This window comes from Spermophilus citellus, assembly GCF_964194105.1.
Source record: "Spermophilus citellus genome assembly, chromosome: 6".
Classification (NCBI taxonomy): domain Eukaryota; kingdom Metazoa; phylum Chordata; class Mammalia; order Rodentia; family Sciuridae; genus Spermophilus; species Spermophilus citellus.
The window spans coordinates 8,790,609-8,814,039 of record NC_138187.1 but is presented as its reverse complement, the minus strand read 5'-3'; the positions used below and the strand labels follow the sequence as shown (position 1 = coordinate 8,814,039).

The following is a 23,431-nucleotide window of genomic DNA, read 5'->3' as shown; positions in this document are numbered from 1 at the left end:
CCTTTGATGCTGTGGCAGCACTTGTAAACAAGGAGGCCCAGAGCCCAAGTTCACTGTGTAGCCATGTCCAACACAAGGGAGCCAGCAAAGCAAAACTGACCATCAGGAGGGCAGGGTCAGTAGAACATGAAGGAGAGGGCTGCAGTCAGCCAACCCCTTCTCTAAGCCCAGGTGTCACTCCCCACTTCCTGCCTTCTAACTGAACCCTGGGGGACAAGCAGAGTGCCTCCAAATGAGAATCAACATGAGCCAGGACTAGGGTGTGGTTAGTGACCAAGCACTTGCCTAGCACACTCCAAGCCCTGGGTTAGACACCCAGCACTGCAAAAAGAACAAAAACACCTCAGTGCTAATAAGATCCCAACATCAGAGAACTTTAAACCACAACACTGTACCACAGGCAGACTTGGGTGGGACAATGCCATGGCAGAAGGGACTCTCCTAAACTCCAGGCCCCTCTGCTACCAACAACAGCTCCATGAGGGAGCTAAAATGCCACCCAGCAGAAGCAGCCCACATGCTCTATTCATTTCACAGCAAACACTGTGTATTACAAATAGAGCAAACCAAAAAGAACAACAGCAGTACTGCTGCTATGATCAAGAACTGAAGAGTGCTCAGATGGGCTGGCCCAGGACATGTAGACGCCATTGTTTCTAAAATTAGAAATCAGAATTGAGCTGGGTGTGATGGCCAAGTCTGTGATCCCAGCAGCTTAGGAGGCTGAGTCAGGAGGATTACAAATTACTGACCACACCCCGCCTTAGCAACATGGCGAGGCCATAAGAAACTTAAGCAGACCCTATCTCTAAATAAGATATTAAATTTTTTATTTGGATCTGGGGATGTGGCTCGAGTGGTTAAGCACCCTGGGTTCAATATTTTTCTTGCAGCCTAAGCCTCAAATTCTCAAATTTAGTGTCATCTTAACAAAGTTTCTAGTCTATTGTAAACTTTTTAGGGTTTTTTTTTTTTAACTGAGGGGCACTTGGCCATTGAGCCACATGCCCAGCCCTATTTTGTATTTTATTTAGAGACAGGGTCTCGTTGAGTTGCTTAGCGCCTCGCTTTTGCTGAGGCTGACTTTGAACTTGTGATCCTCCTGCCTCAGCCTCCTGAGCTGCTGGGATTATAGGTATGCACCACCATGCCTGGCTTAGGTTACGCTTTAGAAACTGTTAGTTACAGTTAACAGGATTTGTTTTTTTGTTTTTTTTTTTCTTTTTTTGTACTGGGGATTGAACACAGGGGTGCTCTACCACTGAGCTGCATCCCCAGTCCTCCCGGGCAGCTGGAATTATACATGTGGGCCACTGTGTTGAGCTTAACATGATATTTTTAAGGCATATTCTGTCCTAAAAAACTTACTAATAAATAAAAGCATTTAGGAATGGGGGTATAAATCAGTAGCAGAGTACTTGCCTAGCATACATGAGGCCCTGGGTTCAATCCTCAACACTGTAAAAAAAATAAATAATAATAATAATAATAATAATAACAACAACAACAACAATAGGCGGAGTGCAGTAACGCAGGCCTATAATCCCAGTGGCTCCGAAAAATGAGGCAGGAAGATCATGAATTCAAAGCCAACCTCAGCAAATTAGAAGGCACTAAGTACTCAATGAGACCCTGTCTCTAAATAAAACAGGACTGGGAATGTGACTCAGTGGTAGAGTGCCCAAGTTCGATGTCGGTACTCTCCTCCAAAAAAGAAAAAAAAATAAATAATATTAATAGCAGCATTTGGCTGACAATAAGAAAAAGGAACAAAAAGATTAGTCAAACAGCCAGGAGCAGTGATCACGCCTATAATCCCAGCACTCTGGAGGCTGAGACAGGATGATCACAAGTTCAGAGCCAGTCTCAGCAACTTAAAGAGACCCTGCCTCAAAACAAAAAAATTAAAGAAGGCTGGGATGTTGCTTAGTGGTTAAGAGCTCCTGGGTTCAATCTCCAGCCCCCCCAAAAAAGAAAACCATTAAGCCAGGTGCGGTGGTGCATGCCTGTAATCCTAGTAGCTCAGGAGGCTGAGACAGGAGGACCGTGAGTTCAAAGCCAGCCTCAGCAATGGCAAGGCACTAAGCAACTCAGTGAGAACCTGTCTCTAAATAAAATACAAAATAGGGCTGGGGATGTGGCTCAGAAGTTGAATGCTCCTGAGCTCAATCCCTGGTACCAAAAAAAAAGAAAACCATTAGTCAATCCACGTTGACCACCACTTAACTACAGGGTCCCACTCTCAGGTAACCCTCAGAAGGGTGAGTCCTATGCAAATCAGCACATGCCAGTCTCTCCACAGCAGCTGGTCCTGATGTCTAGCAGCTGCACCAGGACCACGGCACCTGGCGGCAGCCTCATGCTTACAGATCTTTAAAGTCCCCCAGGCACCAGCTCAGGAAAGGAGTAGCAAATGCAAGCGTTCTGCTCACACATGCAACAGACGGCAACCTGAAAGCCAAACTGTAGGGAAAGAGTGAAGAAGCAGTTTCAAAGCTGTAGAGACTTCTTGAGAGCTTTGTGGCTCCCTCCAAGCTGCATGTGCACCTACATGCACATGCACAACTGGTGAGGACCACCAGACAAAACATCCAGGCTGCCTTGCACTGACCTACCACACCCACACACAGCTAGCAAGCTAAAGGGTCCAATCCTCGACTCCAAGCACAAGTCCCACAAGTTTCCTAGCACTCAGAAACTTCCCCACCAGGCCTCAGTCGCCAGGAACAACCCTGCAGGATCACTATAGAAAGCTACCGGAACTCTCCATGCATCGATGCACTTGAATGTCCACTCCTCCCTTTACCTAGCCCAGAGAGTTGTGTCTCCACTTCTGTGCAAGAGGACACAAGTCTAACTGCTCCAGGATCAAGTTCCAATGTCATTATGACTTGTGAGAACTTCCACATTCCTAATGATACACCAAGCCGCGCAGTCTGTTCTCAAAGAAAGTATTCTCAACATCACAGACATGACAAATATGGAATCAAACCCTGACATGACCAAAGCGGCAGCCATATACTCAGCTTGGGCTAAAAGATCCCGTCACCAACACCCTTCCCTTGTTCCTTCTCCAGGTCTCAGAGGTGAGCACAGAAAACAGACACCTGGTGACTCACCTGAGCTCTCTGCCCTCGCTGTACCGTCTACTTGAGGCCCTCGGGGCGGCTGTCTCCAGGAGCAACTTCTGAGTGAGCCTGCTGGGGGGGGCACCATCTCTGCCATCATCCTCTTCCACCGCATCCTGGTCACATTTCCACTCCTCATCTTCATTCAAAGTGGGCAGGTATCCAGATATGCCCTTCCCTGTCCCTGACCCTGAGCTCTGGTCACTGCAGACCTTTGGGCTCTCCGAGCCTGTCCTCGTGTATTCCAAATAAATGTCGGACTTGAGAAAAGATGGGTAAGTGTTCTCCTCCATGGTGGACTGGATCTCCGTCTGGGCCTGGTCAAACATGGCAGGGTCGATCTGCTGCTTCATGACACAGTCCTTGATGAAGCTCTTGGTGGCTGGCTTGGTTTGCCTGGACACGATGCCATTACTATCCAGGATATACTTTCGGTAGATGGCTCTTGCCAGCTTCAACCTCTTCTCCTCGTTTGAATTACAGGGCTCAAGCTTCCTGAAGCCACTGCAGGCGAACCAGAAGTCCAGCAGGTCAGCACAGCCCTCCTGCTTCAGGAAAGTCCTGAACAGGCTGATCCCATCCTGGTCGTCCAGCAAGGAATGCAGTGACTCGGCCCACCGCAAGTACGGTGGGGTAGGAGAGGCACTGCCCTCAGGCTCGTACCCCAGATCCAGATCTGAGCGCCTCGGAGTGGCTGTTGAGGTCTCGCCTTTAATGCTGACACCTTTCCCAGAGCAGAAACTGTGGCTGATGGGCCTTGGGTCTGTGGACACCAGTTCTCCCTCCTCACCAGGCACTGGGGGCCGGGGGGCATCTTCAGTGAAACTTGCTCCAAGGTCCAAGGGGAAACCCTGCTCCTGGACACTCATTCTGGGACTCTGCGTCAATGAACAACGAGCGCTGCACCCTAATACATCAGTACTTACGGCTCCAAGGGGAGGCAATCTGTCCTGTTGAAACCATCAAGAGGACAAGGGTTAGGAAGGTGGCCCTTGGGACACTATCAGAGGTTCTCTGAGACGAAGCTAACGGCACCGCCCTCCCACTCTCACTCAAAGCAGAAAGCCAGTTCCATTTCCAGCAGAGACATATTTTGGCCACACAGTATGCTCTATATCATATATGACTTGTGAGAGCTTAAAATACAGGAAGGCCTCTCACACTAAGTGGATGTCCAGAACACAAAGGATACCTCTCCCCTAAAGTGCCCTTCCATGAGACCAGGGGTCTGAGGACCAACCATTCTGGCTCAAGAGCTGAATGACCAGGAGGGCTAGAGAAAGGAAAGGTACTCTCAACCCTGACCCCTGGAACCAGGGGCTCACACACAAAGTCCCTCACACACAAAAATAATCACCTCACCTGCCCAGTTGTCAACACTTAGAAATGGGAGAAGCACACTATAGATCTATAGCAGGAGTGCATCTTCCAAGTCCCACAGCCTCTGTTGCTCTCTGCTATTGCATCACTTCATATTTGATATGCCTGCACCAGATGCAAGCACTCAGCCAGGTATTTCTCCTACTCTACACACACCTCAAAGAGCAGCTGGCCACAGGTTGCCTTCAATACAGTGGGATTGGTGATACAAGGACACAGCAAGTAGGCATTCAGAAGTCATCAATGCAGGCAACCTTAGAAATGCAGAATTACACTAAACTGTGAGTACCTGTATTATGAGGAAAATGTCCTTCTGAAAACAAATGGTGGATGGGGACATTAAGGGACAGAAAAAGTACAGAACAAATTAAATCTAAATACAAGTATGCTTTTTGGCTAAAGAAGCATATAGCTCATTTGATTTAACTCCCTAAGCTGAAAAACCAAACCACACATCCTCTTAGAGGTTATTCTGCTAGGCATGATGACACAGACCTGTAATCCCAGCTACTCAGAAGGTTGAGGCAAGAAGACTGAAAGTTCAAGGCCAGCCTGGGTAATTTAGGGAGATCCAGTCTCAAAGTTAAAAATAAAAGGGCTGAGAGTATAGCTCAATAGTAGAGGGCCCCTGGTTCTATCCCTAGTTCTTGATAAAAAGAAAACAGTATTCATACATACAAACTGGTGTTTATTACTACTACTGCTGCCACTAGTAGATGGAAAGTGTGCAGGAGACTGCCCCCGAGCAAGACCTGGAGCCCAAGAGCCCTGGCTGCGCCTCTTAACACAGCCCTTACATCCTTTTAACACAGAATGTAAGGATCCTACCCAAGCATATTGGAGAGGGGACTATACACCATCAGGTCAAACACCTGGAGCTCTGAACAAGCCAGAGCGCACAAAGTCAGCCCCCCAGAACCAACTCAAGGGGGCTCTCCCTGGCTACCACTGCACACTGCTGGGCCCTAGCCTCCATGAAATCTACCCCCACACCTACATTCTCACTGCATACTCTTCACCTGCCAACCACTACTTAAAGCCAGAGGGACAAGTCACACATACAAAAAAGGAGGGTCACCAATATGTGCCCAACATCATCACAGCTACAGACTTCTTAGAAGACTGTCATCTCAGCCTCAGCAGGGCCAGCCTGTTTGTTCCTTCAGATCAAGATCCTGTGCTGCTCACAGAACCCCCCTTTCAGCTCACTTTCTCTGAGCCCCATCATCTCAGAGTGAGCACCCTGGGTGTCTACAGCTCCACATCATCTCATGATGTCTAGCTTCCTCTTGTCTAGGTTAACACTAGAGGAAAGAGGGCCTGCATCCCTGACCACCCTTCCAGATACACAGCAGTCAGCTCACAAGCCCTGAGAAAAAAACAAGTTACTGGGAACTGAAGAGCAGTAGTTTGTAATGTGAGGCTGGCTACTGTTGCTGTCTCCAAAGCGTTCAGGCCTCCCTATGAGTGACTACAGCAGGACTCTCAGCACCTAACACAATAGTCTCACAACAAAGCGTACCTACAAATATTCAATTGATTGGCACTGAAGAGAAGATGCTTGTCCTAGACACAGCTTTTTTTCAGATGCTGAGCTATTCTTGTGCAATAGAGGAGGCAGCAAATTCAAGACACAGTCCTTCATTACAGAACTGCAGCTTCCCTTCAAAACTCACATTTTACTGTGTAAACCCAGTCTCTCCTAACCATTTTAAACTGCTTTTCAGAGCCCAGAGGAAATATGTCTTATAACTCAAGTCTCTTTGGTCATCAACTGAAAAAAGAACTTCCAGGTCCCTAGAAGCACACCAACACCTCCACATATCACTGATGCTGAAACATTCCAATCCCCCAAATCTCCAAGCTCCCCCAGGGAAGCATACCTAGCATTTAGGGAACACACACATACATACCACACATAAGGCAGCTACATTAATTCAGGCGAGGCAATGCCCACGAGCACCAAATCTGGCCCATAGCCTGTAACCACCATCAATAAAGTGATTCCATAAAGGGAACGTGAAGTCTGATATGGTATTTAAAATTCAAAATTCCCTTGGGCAACACCAAGGCACACACTTCTGGGTACCATGTCAGCAAACTTGATGCTATAGGCTTGTGTATGTGTTTATTTTACACAAACATAACTTCCAAACATTGATTTATATGAAGTGTGAAAGTAACCGTCTATTGATGACACTCTTGTGGGTCAGGGCTACTGTTTCCCATGTTATACCCTTCCCCATCATCTAAATTCTGAATGACCAGCGCAGCCCAAAAAAGTTCACTCAGCTTCTCTGAAACAAGAAATCAAAGACAAGAAAACACATGCTGCAAATCAAACAAAAACACTGTGCTGCCAGGTGCAGTGGCACATGCCTGTAATCCCAGTGGTTAAGGAGGCAGAAGGATCATGAGTTCAAAGCCAGCTTGAGCAACTTACAGAGGCTCTAAGCAACTTAATGAGAACCTGACTCAAAATATAAAAAGGGCTGGGGATGTGGCTCAGTGGTTAAGTGCCCCTGGGCTCAATCCCCACTTCAAAACAAAACAAAACACCATGTTTTATGTGCTTCGCACACTTACTTGTTCCTGAATGGGACTTCCTAAAACTGAAACCAGCTGGTGCTGGCTCTCTGGGGCAGACAGGAGTCCAGCTGCGTATATTTTCTAAAACAGGGACTGTGGATCCAGGGAACATGCATATGAGCAAAAAGGTTTCACAGTACAGTGACAATCCCTCTTGGAGATGGGCTGAGAAAAGTCCCCAGAGGATTGATGTGTCTTCTTTTCCTTACTGTCCTCATGCCAATCTGAAAGCGTGCAGCTCTGGTTTCATGCGGGGGTGGGGGCCGGAGGAAGGCTGAATTCAAATTCTGTGGTGAAGACAGAATCTAAGATCTTACCCCAAGACAGAGATCTGTATTTTGGCCCCCAACCTGAAAGGGTACGGTCTCCAGAACAACTGGTTTTTGAAACAAGCCAAACCACAGGCTGAACCCACAGAGTGCCCTCCTGTGGTGGTCGCGGCACCATTCCTACTTATGGGGGAGGAGGCAGGGTGAGGGGAGGGAGGACCACGCACACCCTGGCTTCAGTAGCTACTTGGAATCTCAGACACCCTAAACAAGGACCAGGCCCAGGGACCACAGGAGGCATCCCACACTATGTCAACCACATGTCCACCTGTAGAGACCATCTCCCTTTCCTGTTCACACAACCCAAGGTCAAGGCCCTTTCTAGCACACCAAGCAGTCCTCCTAGCACCCTCTCAGTCTCCCACTTCCGCCCCCACTCCCTCAGGCTGCAGAGGCTTCACTTCTGAAAGCCTCCCAACACAATCCCCGCCCCGCCCACCCTGGGCCTGCACAGCCCACGCTCCTGCACGTTTCCTCACACACTCCCAGCTTAGCAACCCCTCGCAATCCGCACAGCCAACATCCCGCAAGCCTCCCTTCACGCTCCATGCCCCGCACACCCTTAGGGCTGCGCAGTCCGCACTCCTGAAAGCCTATCCGCCCCCACGCCCTGCATTCTTCCATGCCTCCCGGAAAACTCGGGGTTCCGCACACCCTCTAGGCTGCACAGCCAGCACTCCTGCACGCCTCCTGGAACGCACTTTGTCCGGCACACTCCCAGTCCCGCACGTCCCGCAGCCCCACACCTGCACACCTCTCCGCACTCTCCGCCCCACACGCCCTCGGACCCCCATGGCCCGCACACCTGGTCGCCTACCCGCACACTCCCGGCCCCTGCACGCCTCCCGCGCGCACGCCGCGGACCCCTCTTCCGGGTCCGCGCCCGCCGGCCTAGCGCGGCCTACACCGGCGGCGCGGGAGGCAGGCCCTCCCGCCGCAGGAGCGCGCCCGCCGGCCCCGCGCTACTCACCGGCGCGCGGCGGCTGTGGCGGCGCGGCCACGGGCCCGGCTCCCGGAGCAGCGCGGCCCATGCGCTCAGCGGCGGCGCGGCGGGCGAGCCCCGGCGGGGGCGCGGCCCGCGGCGGACCCCATCTCGGCTGCGGTGGCTTGGCGGCCGGAGGCCCGGAGGCGGGCGCGGGCAGGCCGCGGACGCCGCCGAGGCCCGGCCGCCCGCTCTCACAGGCCCGCTCCGCAGGGACGCGGCTCCCGCCCGACTCCCGCAGGCTCCTGCGGCGGCGGCGGCGGCGGCGGTGGCGGCCGCGATCGCTTCCCGGGGCCGGGGCCGGAGCCGGAGTCGGAGCCCAGAGCGCCGAAGCCCAGGCCGAGCGCCCCCGCCGGCGCCGCCCGGAAGTGCGGGGGCGGGGCTGGTGGTGGGGCGTGATCGGGGCGGGACCTCGCGCTGGGGAGGAGCCGCAGGCGCAGAGAAGGAGGCGGGCCTTGGGCCTGTCCGGGTTAACTGCAGACCCCAGGACTCGGCAGTGCGTTTGGGAGGGTCTCAAGGACTGCAGCCTCAGCGAGCCTGCGCTGAGCGGAAGGCCGGCCCGATGTGAGCACCGCAGTGAGCATGCCGGGTCGCAGAGCTTTTCTACCACTCACAACATCGAAGGCGGCCCTGGGTGTCTACCAGTTCAGGGCTCCCGAGTCCGGCCGGCGCCCAGCCGGCCTCCAGTCCCCTCGGCGAGGGAGCTGAAGCAGGAAGAACTGGAAGCTGGATGCCTGCCTGGCCGGCCCTGGACAGGAGGCTCTTAAGTCAGGAACCATCACCGCCTGCCCAAGGCATGCGAGATGCCTATGAAAGCAGATGTCCTGGGGGTTGGGCTGTCGTGGACAGGGCAGGGCTGATCAGGATATGAGCTCCTGGTGGCTGTCCAGCTCCTTTATTTTCCCTTTCTTTAATTTTTTTATTGTATAATCTTATTTATTTTTATGTGGTGCTGAGGATGGAACCCAATGCCTCACACACGCCAGACAAGTGTGCTACCACTGAGCCACAAGCCCAGCCCCTATTTTCCCTTTCTTAATACCCACTGCTGTCCAGAACCTCCAGAAGGTCGACTGTGGCTCTGCCCTAGGCAGTAGGGACTTAGGATGAGGACACACAATAAATGATGGCTGCCACTTGGACAGGAGGTAAAATCTCCAGAGCTGTGGGCTAGGGTTGGCCAGTGCTGCTCCAAAACACAGATCCCTCTGCCTTAATTTCTCCCAGGCACCATCCAAATTCAGTCAAGGGCTCTCCTTCCCACTGCTGCCCAAGGGTCCTACTAGTCCAGGCTAGCCTGAGAAGGAGGGCTTCTGTGTGTCCTGTCCTCTGCCACCCCCATCTCCATGACATCTTTTGCTGAGGGCTCAGGTCTGAGCCCCCAAGCTCAACAGGCCAACTCCATGTTGCCCACCACCACTGGATGCATGACAGAAGGCCCACAGCTATAAGCACTCAACAGCGGGCAAGGGAATATGCAGCCATACCTGGCAACAGCCCCTGCACCGGCTCTCCACTACCATCCTGTCAGAACCAGCACCTCTCCCAATCCTGGGGCCCTTCCCAGTCCTCAGCCACTCCCAAGGAGAGGAGGCAGGCACTAGCAATTGCTGTCCTTTGTCTGCCACCCCATGACAGCCAGGACACTGTGCTTCACAGAGCTATATCTGCCTGGTACCTCACAGGGGCCCTCATTACACAGCCATAAAACCTCAAGCAGTTCAGGCTCACTTCTGCACATCCAAGGCTCACAGCTCACCATCCAACCCACACCTTAGCTGACAGCCATCACCTGGCCTACACTCTACTTTAAAACTCTGAGCACTCCAGGAGCCCACACCATTTCAGGACCACTCCTGATGTTATGTCCCACCTACCACCCTCTCCTCAGTGCATCTAGTCACTTGCTCACCTCAATGCTTCCACCATGATGCTCTCCCAATGCCACTATCATATCTATTGGATATTGTTCATCCTTGATACCCAGCCCCTTATCCTGCATAGTTAGCTTCTAGGCAAGCACAGAAATCCTGGCTTGGGGCTCTTGAGTCACCAACCCACATCCCACCCTGCTGCCCACCTGTGGCACCTGCCTGGGGTGAGCATGTGCAGAGACATCGCAGGCCTAGCCCCTGTTGCCTGACTGTCTGGGGACTCAGCATAGTGCTGGATGCCCAGGGTTGCTGTAGGAAGGGAGTGGCATCAACAGGGGCTACTGGAGTATCCCAGTCTGCCAAGGTTCATTCCTTGGTCCATCACTATGCCTCAAGGTGCACTGCTAGTCCAACACCAGCCCCAGTGGGTCCTGTCAGTGGGTGTTCTACTCACCCATAAACTGCCAGGATAGCCCCAGGTCCAATAGTGCTGGCACTGGAAGCTTCCTTGCAGCCCCTCCCAGCCCAGTTAGTCCCAGAGCTTAGAGGGGACAGTGGGTGGCCACTGAGTCAGCAGTAGATAGCTCTCATGGCCCAGCAGGCCACTATAAGTTCAGGAAGTCCTGGGCAGGCTGCACAAATAGCAGAACCTCTGACACATTGGGCTTGGGCTACCTCCCCGCTCCCAAACCAGGGCCCCAGTGCTTGCCTCAGTTCTACAGAGCTGCTGCCACGGCCAGGCCAGGCTCTCGGGGTCAAGTCCACGTCCATCCTCTTCCTGGCCCACGGTGGTGGGTGTCCCCCAGCCCTGGGACCAGAACTGGACCCTTGGGCCTCCGGCTCCTTGGGGCCCCTGCCCTGCAGGGACAGGAAGGGAATCAGGAAGCCTGCAGAAAATATGCAGCCCTGCTAGGGTGGATTGTGGTGTGAGCGTGAGGGACAGTGTTGGAACAGGGTGGGGTGGAGGTAGGACCAGAGGAGGGACCTCTGGAGGCCTCTACTCAGAGCTAGCCTAAAGAGACACTGAGGAAGGAAGGGGCAGGTGATGTGGGACAGAAGAGGCTGGAACCTGAGGAATTTTCAGGAAGCAGGTTTATCGACTGCAGGGTTCAGAGGGGGCTATTTCCTAAAAATTCTTTCTCTGAGCAATGAGTCTAGAAATTCTTTGAACTTTATACCCACTGGTGGGGGACTTGGGAGGTTCATATGATAAGTGCTGTTTGTTCCATCCTTGAGACCAGACAGAGGTTTCACAAGTTTCTTTCTTTCTTTTTCTACAAACCTGGCATTTACAAAAAGAGGAGACTACCAACCACAATGCCCTCTGCACAAGTTTTTGCTGATAAAAAGCTTTCTGACATGCTAAGAGGAACTTAACATGCCACAAATATGGTGGATGTTTCTGATTAATTATGGTAAAGGTCTTCTGCATGTAGGTCTCTGGCCTGCTTCACAGGCATAGCACTGGGGGCCTTGCTTCTGAGAACTTGGCACCCTCTTTTCTGAAAGAGTCCTTTTGGATGTGAATGCCTTTGGGGGAGCTGGAGTTTGCCAGTAAAGGCTTAGATTTAATTAATTTCCTTGACATTTGTTCAGGCTTTCCATGAATCAATCAAAACCCTTCAAAGCGGGGGGCTGGGGATGTGGCTCAAGCGGTAGCGTGCTCGCCTGGCATGCGTGCGGCCCGGGTTCGATCCTCAGCACCACATACAAACAAAGCTGTTGTGTCTGCCAAAAACTAAAAAATAAATATTAAAAAAAAATTCTCTCTCCCTCTCTCTCTTTTTGTTTAAAAGAGAGAGAGAGAGAGAGAGAGAGAGAGAGAGAGAGAATTTTTAACATTTTATTTCCCAGTTTTCAACAGACACAACATCTTTGTATGTGGTGCTGAGGATCGAACCCAGGCCGCACGCATGCCAGATGGGCGCGCTACCGCTTGAGCCACATCCCCAGCCCCTCTCCCTCTCTCTTAAAAAAAAAAAAAAACCCTTCAAAGCAAAAATTATGTTGTCACTGGGCGTGGTGGTGCATGCCTGTGATCCCAGTGGCTTGGGAGACTGAGGCAGGAGGATCTCACAAGTTCAAAGCCATCTCAGCAAAAGCGAGGCACTAAGCAATTCAGTGAGAACATCTTTTTTTTTTTTTTTTTTTTGGTGGTTATATATGGACAGAATGCCTTTATTTATTTATATTTTTTATGTGGTGCTGAGGATTGAGCCCAATGCCTCACGCATGCTAGGCAAGCGCTCTGCTTCTGAGCTACAACCCCAGCCCAGTGAGACCATTTTTAAATAAAATACAAAATAGGGCTGGGGATATAGCTCAGTGGTCCAGTGCCTCTGAGTTTATCCTTGGTTTAAAAAAAAAAAAAAAAAAGATGTGTCGATGTAGACGTAAAAGGAATACTTTGAAACAAAATGAACTTTGTCCACTTGGATGAGGAACATCCTTTATAAACAAGAGAAGGGCATCACCTAAGATGCCCCTGGAACACCTGCAGAGGAGGGCCTGGCTGTGGGGGAGAACACAGAAGAGGGCAGCTGCAGAGGGAAGACAACCAGTGTCCACATACCAGCTGTAGAGGGGAGGACAAGGAAGACAGATCTGATCACATTCTAGAGGAGGGGGGTCCCAGGCTTGGCCTGTTCCTGTCTATCCCTTCCCTGCCCTCATTACCCAATCCATAGATGTGGGAGGTGGAGGTGGGCAAACAAATTAGTTCCCTGTTGTGGGAGGAAGCACTTGAAGATCTTAAGTGGTTTTACTTGTGGTTCTGAACACACTGTGAAAGGAGAATTTTGATGTTCCAGTGCCAAGTGTAAGGCCAACCTTGACTGCCAGCCAGCTGCCTTCGCATCACACGCCTGGCCCTAGTGTCCCTGAGTCTTTTCTATCAGTTCGGAGCTGGGGCAACAACAAGAAACCTTAGAACTTATCCCAGGGTACTCATAAGGTCTTTGGTAAAAAGCAGAGTTATGAGTGGGTTGTTCTTTATACTTCAGGAAGTTTCCACAGTGATATTACTACTACAACTAGAAAGCCTCTGTAGCAGGCACCATCTTCCCATTAATGGCAGTATGAATTAACCCACAGGAGTGACACCCTGAGGGACAGAGCTGACCTGTGGGTAGTGGTGAACAGGGTTGCAAGCCCAGTCTTGTGGCTGTCACATCGTATACCAAGCCCCCCATTGGCCGGGGGACAGGTGAGATGATACCACCACCTTCCTGAGACATGTGTTCTGCCTTTGGCTTCCTGGGCTGCCTTGCTTCTGTGGTCACTGTGGGCTGGGGCCTCCCTGGGCCCCAACTCTGCATCTGGCAGCCATTTAAGCATTGACATGGCCCTTGAGGGGCCCTTCCTCCCTTTGCCTCCAGGCTATTTCCCAGCCACCATTTTGCACCATCCTGCTGTTAGAGTTCTCTGCCTCTGGACAGCCTAGCAGCTGGGGCTGGGGGATGGAAGCAGGCTCACACAACCCGGCTCCAGCACTGAAACTCTATGAATAAGGATTGACACAACTGTCGCTGCAATGGGTGACCCTGAAGGTTCCTGCTCCCAGGATACATGCCAGGTGAAGAGTGGACAATCAGTCTTGCTGGCATGGCTTTTAGAAAACTCCTGCTGAAGTCATTGCTCATCCCCTCTGGTTCAGAGTCCAGAGCTACTATCTGTCACAGGCCCAGTAGGCTGGCATCATGCTTTCCCCCTGAAGCAAGCAAACCCACGTTCCCACACCAGCAGATCTGACACAGCACCCCAAGTCCCTATGGGCCCTAGGTCTTAAGAGCTGGGCTACCAAGGCCAACAGGAAAACAGTGGTACCAGACCAGGGTAGGGCTCAGCTAGTTCTCTATCCCACCTCCATGGGTCCCACAGCAGTCTCCCTCCTAGGGTACTGGCCACCCTCTGACTAGAGACTGACCACTGCTGTTCTAAGGGGAGTCCTCCCACACTGCCTTTTGAAAGCATTCTGACCTCAGTGATGTATCTGGGGGACAGAAGTAAGGGCAGGTGGGGTAGCCACCTGCCCATCCCACCCTCAGGTGCCTGGGGGGAGGAGACGAGAAATGTGCTTACACGCCTAGTAACTCCAACTCTGGAGCCTCAGTGACATTGGTGGGGTGGCCACTGGCCCAAAGCCTGCCTATGTCTGGCGAGGGAAGAGACCTCTCAGCTGGAGAGTCCTTACTGGAAAAGTGAGGGTCCTGACCCAACCTCACCCACAGAGCTCTGTGTAATCCTCCAGGGATAGACCTGAGTGGCCTGAGGAAGACTACAGTTGACCTGGCCCAGTCAGGTGTCTCAGATATGTCCTCAGAGAGCTAAGGGCCTCTTTTCAGCCCCAGGGCCATTTCCCCAGGACAGGTGGTGTCCTCTGGTGGGGGCATGACCTCCGAGGGCCTTTTCAGCTAAAGTTACATCTCCCTGACAGCCTCACACCACTTGTTCTCACCTTGGGCATACCTGCCGTCCTGCTCACAGACCCCTGCAGTTCCCTCATTGGACACCCTTCCCCGTCCTGACAGCCTCTGTCCACACAGGCCTTTCCAGGTTCTGGGTGCCCTTGCACGCTTGTTGTCATTTTTCTTCCACCTCCCTCATCTCAGTGAGTCCCAAACATGCAGAGTCCCAGGAAGCAGCAGCTGGTGACCAGGGAACATCCTTGTGGGGGTGAGGAGGTGTCACCCAGGCAGGCAGCTGCCAGTATCATCAACCTGCCTAAGCCCCTCCTCTGCCCGTGCCTCTCCAGGCTGCCGCCCTCTACACTGCTGTCCCAAGATGTCTCTCTCAGCTGCCTAGGAACGCTACGGCCACTGCGGCCAAGTTCTGAGTATGTGATTATGTATGCTGGGGTCCCTCCAGCCCCTTTGTTGCTGTAGAATCTGTCGTGGCAAACAAAAGTGCACTGGATTAGCCACAGTGGATTAAAAGATTTGCTTCTCAGAGTTTACCTAATAACCTAACAATCGCATCAACAGCAGCTTTGAACCCCCAGGATGCACTTGCCAGGCCAGCTGAGAGTGGGAGGCTCTGTGGGCAGCAGGAGTGTGGTCGGGTGGCTGTACGCAGCCCTGCCCACAGGCAGGCTTGCACCCTGATTTTGCAGGCCCATCTGGGCAGGACACAGGGAAAGGATCAGACACAAATACAACATGGAAGCCCAGGCAGGGGACTGGGCCCTGCCAGGATCACCTTCCGAGGGCATGGGTGTCAGGGGCCAGGCCTTGCCTGTGCCTGGCCCCCCAGATATACCCATGCATGTCATAGCAGCAAGGACATGGGCAACATAGAGGGTGGCTGAGGTGGGCAGGGGACACACGACAAAGGCTCCACTGTGCTGCAGTACAGGGTCCCTCTGCTGTCACCCCAGAGCACGTACCCTTGCTCACACACATGCACATACACACGTGTATGCACACATTTGCACATATGCACGCACACTCACACGCACATGCATGGCCCCTTTGATCTCCAAAGGGGCTCCATTGACAAGCTCTTAATCGCAGCTGCCCGTGCAAGGTCTGTGCTCTGAAGTCCCGAGTAATGGGATTTGGCGCGTCTGATCCATCTAGGCTGGCTGCTCCCTGTTATATAGGTGGACAGTTTTTTCTGTTGCTTTTTTTCCCCTTCTCAAAAAAATGCTCCTTATCCACACTGACTTGACACGGCATGTCGCTGAGCCCAGGCACGGTGGCCAGAACGCCAGGGCCCGGGCCAGTTGAAAGCCTTTGATGCCGCTTCTGTGTGAAGTCTGACGTGAGAGACCTACCAGGGCGGTTTTTGGGTCCGTGGTGCAGTGGGATTCATCTGCCTCCTGTGGTTTCCTTTGTCTCTTCCCCTGACCCTTCCTTGGGACATGTGGGGAGAGGGCCCAAGGGTGAGGGTGGGAGTGTGTGTGTGTGTGTGTGTGTGTGTATGTGCATGTGCGCGCACAACGGAGGGTGGGTGGGCCCAGGGAAGGGCCGCAGCCACAAGAACAATGGGCTGCAAGACCACGTCCGTCCACCTGTCGGCCTGTTCATCCATCCATCTGTCCACCCGCCTGGCTTACCTCACCTGCCTGGCTCCATACGCCTGCTCGCGCCCCACCGTCCTGCTGTCCGCCATGATGGGCTCAGCCGGCTGTCCACTTCCAGCCACTCCAGGAAGCGGGTCCCTGCTCTTGGCCACTGTGTGGCTGGGAGGCAGAAGCGGGACTCTAGGCTGCAGCTCGGGCTCCCGCCGCCGATTGGCTGAGGCAAGGACCAGATGACGGGCCTCGGAACCCTATGGTAGCCATGGCAACCAGCCCCTTTAGACACCGCCACCCCCAAGCCACTCCTGACTGCTGAGGGAGCAGGCGGCGCCGCCAATGGGCCCATGCCAGGGTCCTGTTGGAGGGGCGATCGGGTGTGGCTGCATGGTAGCTGCTCCCAAACCAGCTCTTGAGCATTTCCGTGTGTTTCATGCATGTCCAGTGTGAAAGGGGCCTGTCTCTCTCATGGCTTGTCTCTGGCGGATATAGGAACAGTTACCTTGCAGTCCCTTTGCAGCTCTTGCTGAGAGTAGGACTTCAGGTCAGGCTTGCCCCAGGGGCTGAGAAAGCCAGGCCCAATCTGGTGAGAAAACAGTGAGTGGGCAGTGGGAATAAGAGCAAGGAGAGCTTCCCAACCTAGGTGGGCAAAGTCAAGCTGTCAACCTACTTCAGACAGCCAAGAGCCTACCAGCTTAACCATGCCTGCACATCACTCTGCTCTACCCTCACAGGCCATAGCCTGTTGAACACATCGACCTATGGTTGCAATTCCCTCCCAAGGGCCTTCCAAGGTCACCAGCCTGCCTCTACTCCCTATGGACCTTGAGTCTCCATTAGGCAGGACTCTGGGGCCTGAGCACATTCAGCCACACACTGGACTGTGCCTGTTCTCCCCATGGCTGCAAGTCCTCTGGAGTACAGAGCACTCCTTGCCTGCAGAGCCCATCTGCCCACATCAGCCCTTAGCAAGGTTTTCTCGATATCCCACATAAACCCTGGTCTCAGCAAGAGTGTCACGAACCATTCCTTCATGGACTGATCATCTTGGGAGCTGCCTTGAAGCCACCTCATCCCTGTCTCTGTGACAATCAAAACAGCCTGTCATATCCAAATGCCCCAGAAGTTACACCACCTGGTCAAGCATCCTTTAAACACCTCCTGAATGCCCTTGAAGCCTCCATCCCACTTTCTGGCCCAGGAACATTTGCTGAGCAGAATGATCAGTTCTAGGGCTAAAAAGCAGGTACAAGCCTGAGTTATCAGGAAGAAGCCAGGGCTGCAGCAGACCCAGGAGGCTTGTGAGGTCATAGAGGTGGCCTCTACCCAGGCCAGGGCCTAGGAATAGGGGGCTGGCATATGGGTCCTGAGGCTCCTACATCTGAGGCAGCAGGCTCAGGGGTGGCTGGGTTGGTCCCAGAGAAGTAGGCTCAGGATGGATGTGGCCACTGTTGGTTTGAAGCTATGGCCAGTCTGAGCATCAGGACTTCAGCTACTTAACTGGCCCCTGGATTTGGCCTGACCTGAACCCAGCCTGAGTAGCCCTGTCACAGAAAGAGCCCTGGACTCAACCAGCCTCCCCCACATGCTGGAGCCACCAGCAGACAGGTGTAGTCCTCGGGCAGGGTGTGGATGGGGATGCTGGCCCAAGCCAGCTGGTAGTGGTTAAGAAGATGTGCCCATTCTGGGGCATGGCATGGGCTGGGAGAGGCTGGGGTGCCCTGTACCAGAGGCAGCCAGGATGATGTGGGGCCCATGCTGCAGGGTGAGTTCAGTGGGCCCAGGGTTCCAGCTTGGGACTGGCTCACAGGGACTAGAGGGAGCCTGGGGACTCCACATGACCTGACCCCATCTGAAGGTAGTGGAAAGTTCCCACCTTATCAGAGACTGTGGTGGCACAGGTGAGGGAGGAGGCGTCAAAGGACATGAGGTGGAGGTTTGACGTGCACAGGTGGGTGTGTTGTGTGGATGGACCTCATGTTGGCTCCCTGGGCTGCCAGTGCACACAGGGCCCACTAACCACCCCACATCCACTCCACCCCAGCTGGCACCAAACCTGCCTTCCTGGCCTTGCCTGTCCTATCTCTAGGTGGTGTGATGGGTCACCTCTTTCTGGGCCTCCAAAGCTCAGCCACAGCAGCAGTGAGGGTCCACTCTGGTACCCAACCTCTTCCACACCTACAGCCCCTTTGACACTGACCTTAGGCTCTGCTGTTGTAAAAACATATGGACTCAGTCCCAGAACACATAGGGGTGTCTTGGCCCCTGAGGGCTGGTCAGGTCCAGTTGATGCAGGGCCAGGGTGTGGGCCAGCACAGGGCAGCTCTGCCTTCTGCAGGTTTGATCTTGGTCAGCACAGACCTCTCCATGGCAGGCCCTCAGCAGGAAGAAGGCTGGCAGGTGTAGTCCAGGGGCACAGAAGGGAGGGTGGAGGAGGGCAGGAGGCATGGGCAGGGTCATCGGGGGCTCACAGCTCTGTTCCTCGTTCCTTACCTGTGCAGGTCCATGTGTGTATGTATGTGAGAGTGTCTGAGGGGACGCAGTCCCCATGTGCCTACAAGCTCAGAAGGCAGCAGCATGGCCAAAGGCCCAGACCCAGGTTAGTTTCACCGAGGACCACTATCCTTTTCTGAGTCACAGACATCTGTGAGAATCTGATACAGCTGACGCTCCCTCCCACCTTAAAAAGGCTGCTTTGGATGTAAGCCAAGGTCACACCCAGCACCCACTTCAGTTGGGTCTGGCCTCCCTGAGGGGAGTAGGAACAGCCTCGGACTCCTGGAGGCTGTGTGGCCCCTTCTGCCACAGCCTTGCAGTGGCTGGCCTCCATCACCTGATAAGCTCTCGGGCCCAGAGCCACAACCCCCAGTCAACTCTGGCAGGACATGATGCTTGCCTGCCCAGTCTGCAAGGCCTGCAGTCCCACCTGACCCCTACCCTGCTCCAACCACATGCCCCTCCAAGCCAGCCTGACCCCAGAAGCCCCATGGACTGACACAAGAAACCCCACAGTCCTGCTCGCCTGGGGGCCTGGTTGTGGTTAAAGGGCAGAAAGTGAGCAGGGCCCAGTCAGCAGGCTGGGGACCTCCTGGCACTTCTCCAGCAAGGGCCTAGGCCCAGCCCCAGCCCCAGGCATGAAAACAGCAGGACTGGGTGGCAGGCCCAGAATACAACCAATCTGGCTGGAGCCAAAGACCTCAGTGCCACATCTATGGCTCAGACAACTGGGCAGAGCCTTGTGGGAGGACCAGAGCTGACCAAGCACTGTTTTGGGAATTTTTTTTTTTTAATTATACACAAAAGAGGTGTGTTATGTGACACTGATAATGTAGGAAGCACCAGGACACTTGGGGACAGACTGAGATTCTGGGGGTACATCCCTTGGGCTCTGACCCTAATTCAGGCCCCAACCCTCACAAACCTCTTTATGGGCTATGGAGCCTTCCAGACCTTCCTGTCCCTGCAGGGCCAGCTACATGTTCCCTTTGGACTCTGTGCTGTGAGCAAAGCCCAGGCATGGGTGCTCCCGCAGCACCCTGGGGAGCCCCCTGCTCCTCAGCCAGTGGCCTCTGATGTCCCCTCTCTCTTCTTGCACCAGCTATGGCCAGGGTATGGCGCTGAGGACATGCACCAGCACCTCTTCCACACAGCCTGGGGAAAATGCTCCCATGGTCCCTGAGAGAACTGAGGTGCCTCAGTGCTCAGGGCTTTCAGGGAAGGATAGGTGCACCCCAACCCTCACAGTGCCTGATTCAGCTTCCACCTCAAGCCATAACCCCAACCGGCAGGATGGGTGGGGGTTGCTAAGGAAAGAGAGGCACTGAGGTGGCAGTCCCTAAGTCTGTGTTCTCCCCACCTTCTGTATGACCACAGAAGTTGGTGCTGACGTGCCCACCTTTAATCCCAGCTACTGAGGAGGCTGAGGCACGATGGTTTTCTGTGGTACTAGGGATTGATCTCAGTACTACAGGAAAAAAATTTAAAAGCTGCCCTCAGCAGCCCCTCCAAGTTCCTGCAAAGCACAAAGAGGGCATCCTCAGTCCCCAGAGCCACCGCAGCGTCCCTTCTATTGCTCTGAAGAACATTCTGTAACAGGCAGGGATAGGCAATGAGAAGTGGCAAGTACACTCCTGTTACACCCAGACACTTTAACTACTTGGGACCTCCTCCCAGAGTAAAGAAAGCACCAAACTAAAGCATGATCACCATGGCTCAGTGGAGATGGCAGCTGGAGCCACAGGTGTACACAGCCCACACTGGGTCTCTGGGGCAGGGGTGAGGGAACTCCAGTACTCCAAGCAAAGAAACACACCCACACAAACAGCTTAGCTCAGACTTTACTCACTCAATCCCACAGGCATAACAAATGCCGCCCAGCATGTGCCCCCATCTGGGCAGGCCCTCTGCTTGGAACCAGGCCTTCTGGGGAACTTGGGATGAAAGGCCCCTCAGACCTCCAAAAAGCCTACCCCAGGAGTTCTGTGGTTACCACACAAGAACAGGGTTCACACTGCTCACAGGTGGTCCTTATGGCCACCCCAGACTCTGTCCTCACTGCTAAAACGCTCACAGGGGAAAGCTATGCCTGACGATCAGAAACAGGATGGCTTGTGATCACTTCCTGCTGGCTCTCTTCAGTGCCACTGCGGGCTCCAATAGCGCCTGCTGTTGAAGCTGCTCAACCAGCTCCTCTACGTAGACCTTGAACAGGGGTACAGGGTCCTAAAGGGAAGAGGCTCATGGTGAGCTCATGGTAGCCTAGAGCAACTGGGCCCCTGGGGTGGGAGGAAACCAGCCACCCCTGGCCAGACATCCAGGGGAATTGGGCACGACAGGGCAGGGCCTTCAGGCTCCATCAAAAAGAGTCATGCCAGCTTGCTTGCCAACCTGGAGGGCAGAGCCCACCCAAGAGACAAGGTTTCTCTCCCTGGGAGTTGCAGGAGTTCCATGCCCACCCCTACCTTCCTTGTGGTCTCAGATAAACTGAGCAGAGGGAATGGGACAACCAGCTGATATGCTGCAGGAGGACCCCATCCTGGAACTACCAGACCCTCCCAGGAAGAGCCTGGGGGATGTTGGGTGGCCCAGCTAACACACAGTGCCAAGTCCTATTCCTCCCACTGAGAGGCTGGTGCAGGAGAGAGAAGGATCTCAAGGGGCAGATGCCTGCCATGCTTCTCCCAGGCACAGCTGGAGTGTGAGTTCTCCTCCAGGCTTTCCCCGAGACGGCACCCCCACACTCCTCCACCTGTGGCACCAGAGAGGCCAGCAGGACTGGGGCACACTCACGAATACCTTCTTCTCCAGGAGCCTCTGCTTCTCCACAGCCTCCTCCAGCGTCAGGCCCACCCACTCAGCCTCTTCCTCTGGGATGGCAAACTCCTGTGCAGGCAGAGGGAGGGCAGTGAGGTGGGGCTGGCTAGGGGCCACAAGCAACAGGAAGGACAGGATGGGGAAGCCTTTACCTTGTACTTGTGGTAAATGGCTGCCCTCTGCTCAGGGTCATCAGGGTGCAGTGCCGGGTCCTGTCGGGCAAGCCTCAGCAGCATTGCTCGCTTCAGGTCCATCCCAAACTTAGAGCACAAGTCTTCCTTTGGGGTCTGGCGGGAGGCTCACATGGGACCAGGTGCTGACAGCAGGGCCCCATCCACCCTGCCAGCCAGCCCTGTCAGGCTTCTAGCCAGAGCAGGCCAAGCGTGGTGGACAGCACAAGCACACAGGCCTGGGTGAATGAGGACAGAAGCAATTCCAAGAGCAGGAAGGAGGTGGCCACACTCACTCAGGCCCCTTGGACAGGTCAGCTACCCACAGTGAGTGACTCTCCTGTGGGCAGAAAGCTTCAGGGGGCCCAGTCACACTTGTTTTACCAGTGACCCTCTACCCAAGATACCACATCCTCCACTGTGGTGCTGCTCTGGCCTCCCTGAGGTCTGACTGGCCACCAGATCCCACTGTCACTAGCCCGTGCTTGCCTTGAGGATATAGAAGTCAAACCCATAGGCTTCATCGATGAGGTCCAGAGTCCGCATGGTCACAGTCACGGAGAACTTTTTGTCTAGGATCTCACTGTAGAGCTCACGTTGAAACAGCTGTGGTTTCCACACCTTCTTCACCCTCTTTGAGAGCTGAGGTGCAACAGAGATCTGTGAGTGCTGCTGCTTCTCCCTGGTAGGCTGGGCCTGTGGTGTTCCCCAAGTCCTCATGCTTTCTGGAGACAGACTCCACCAACCACTGGGAATGGACAGAGGAGCCCCAGCCTAGACCTGGCTGCTCACTGGAGGTTAGCTTCCCCCATCCTTACCCCAAGATTGCTGGTGTGTATGCTCCAGAGGAACACACAGCTTTGCACAAGAAAGCTAGACAAAGAGTAGCAGGGGAGGTGTCACCGGAAATGTGTCCTCTGAAGCCAGCAGCAGAGTCCCAACAGAAGCAGACTCAGGAGCCAGGCTGCATCCCTTGCAAAGAACCCGACTCTGGGTCTCAGCCTTTCTAATTCTGCCCACAAAGGAGCAATGCCAGCCCTCAAGTGTCACAAGAATTAGCATCCCACGGCCGAGCAAAGCAGGCGGGTGACCCCCGACCTCCCCTCCTCCCACTCTCCTGAGCACACAGGCCTCACCCCCTTCCTTGTTTCTGACCTAGCACCACCCGGATCCGGGCGCACCCACCTTGTCGCCGTTGACGTATCTGTAGCCCACGACCCAGCCCTCGCCTCCCCACAGCCCCTGCTGGGACTCGGGCGGGTAATAGATGGGGATGGGCACATCTTCCACGCGCTCCCGCTGCCCGTTCGCGGGGTTGACCCTGAACCGGGCGCCGTGGGGCCGGTAGTGCACGGGGGCGGGCGTCTGCGCATCCTCCAGAGAGCGTAGAAAGTGCGCGGGCAGGCGCGCGCAGAGGCCTTGCTTCAGCTGTAGCTGCTTCCAGAGGCGGACCGGGAACCTGTGCAGCGGCATCGCGGTGCGCCGGTGACCCACGACTTGCTCCCAGCGGAGCCGGAAGTGCGCCAGGCAGCCGCGACCTCTGCTCGCCGCTGAATGGCCGCGAAGCCCGTCTGTCTAACCTCGTCCCGCCTCCTTTCCGACTAAGGGACCAAGGAAAGAGTCCGGCAGAGACGGCGGCGAATCAAGAAA

General features: G+C 54.1%; 2 protein-coding genes across 4 annotated transcripts in view; both read right to left on the bottom strand.

Moving 5' to 3' along the window:
- The window catches only part of AXIN1 (axin 1), a 37,961-nt gene extending 29,183 nt beyond the window's left edge, over positions 1-8,778 (bottom strand). For 2 of the 3 annotated variants that reach the window (XM_081297077.1, XM_081297079.1), the window contains exons 1-2: positions 8,397-8,529; positions 3,120-4,078 (exon numbers count right to left, since the gene is read on the bottom strand). In XM_081297077.1, coding sequence (XP_081153203.1) covers positions 3,120-3,997 — 878 coding nt within the window. In that variant the 5' untranslated portion in view covers positions 3,998-4,078; positions 8,397-8,529. Of the gene's footprint in view, positions 1-3,119; positions 4,079-8,396 lie in introns of all 3 variants that reach the window. The other variant, XM_081297078.1, reaches the window with a different exon arrangement.
- An 11,839-nt stretch (positions 8,779-20,617) lies between these two features.
- On the bottom strand, positions 20,618-23,319 carry MRPL28 (mitochondrial ribosomal protein L28). Its single transcript, XM_081297807.1, has 5 exons — positions 22,967-23,319; positions 22,271-22,423; positions 21,764-21,898; positions 21,594-21,680; positions 20,618-21,020 (listed from the first exon to the last, which is right to left on the bottom strand). The coding sequence occupies exons 1-5, from the start codon at positions 23,252-23,254 to the stop codon at positions 20,913-20,915; spliced, it is 771 nt and encodes a 256-aa protein (XP_081153933.1). The 5' UTR covers positions 23,255-23,319; the 3' UTR covers positions 20,618-20,912.
- Positions 23,320-23,431: the final 112 nt, after the last annotated feature.

Bases quoted from the DNA above. Each gene is read 5' to 3' on its own strand.
- MRPL28 (XM_081297807.1), bottom strand. From the start codon at position 23,254: ATGCCGCTGCACAGGTTCCCGGTCCGCCTCTGGAAGCAGCTACAGCTG. The intron at 21,899-22,270 runs GCAAGCACGGGC...GCCTCCCGCCAG, and splicing joins TTGACTTCTATATCCTCAAG to ACCCCAAAGGAAGACTTGTG. The intron at 21,021-21,593 runs GTATTCGTGAGT...TCTTCCCTTTAG, and splicing joins AGAGGCTCCTGGAGAAGAAG to GACCCTGTACCCCTGTTCAA.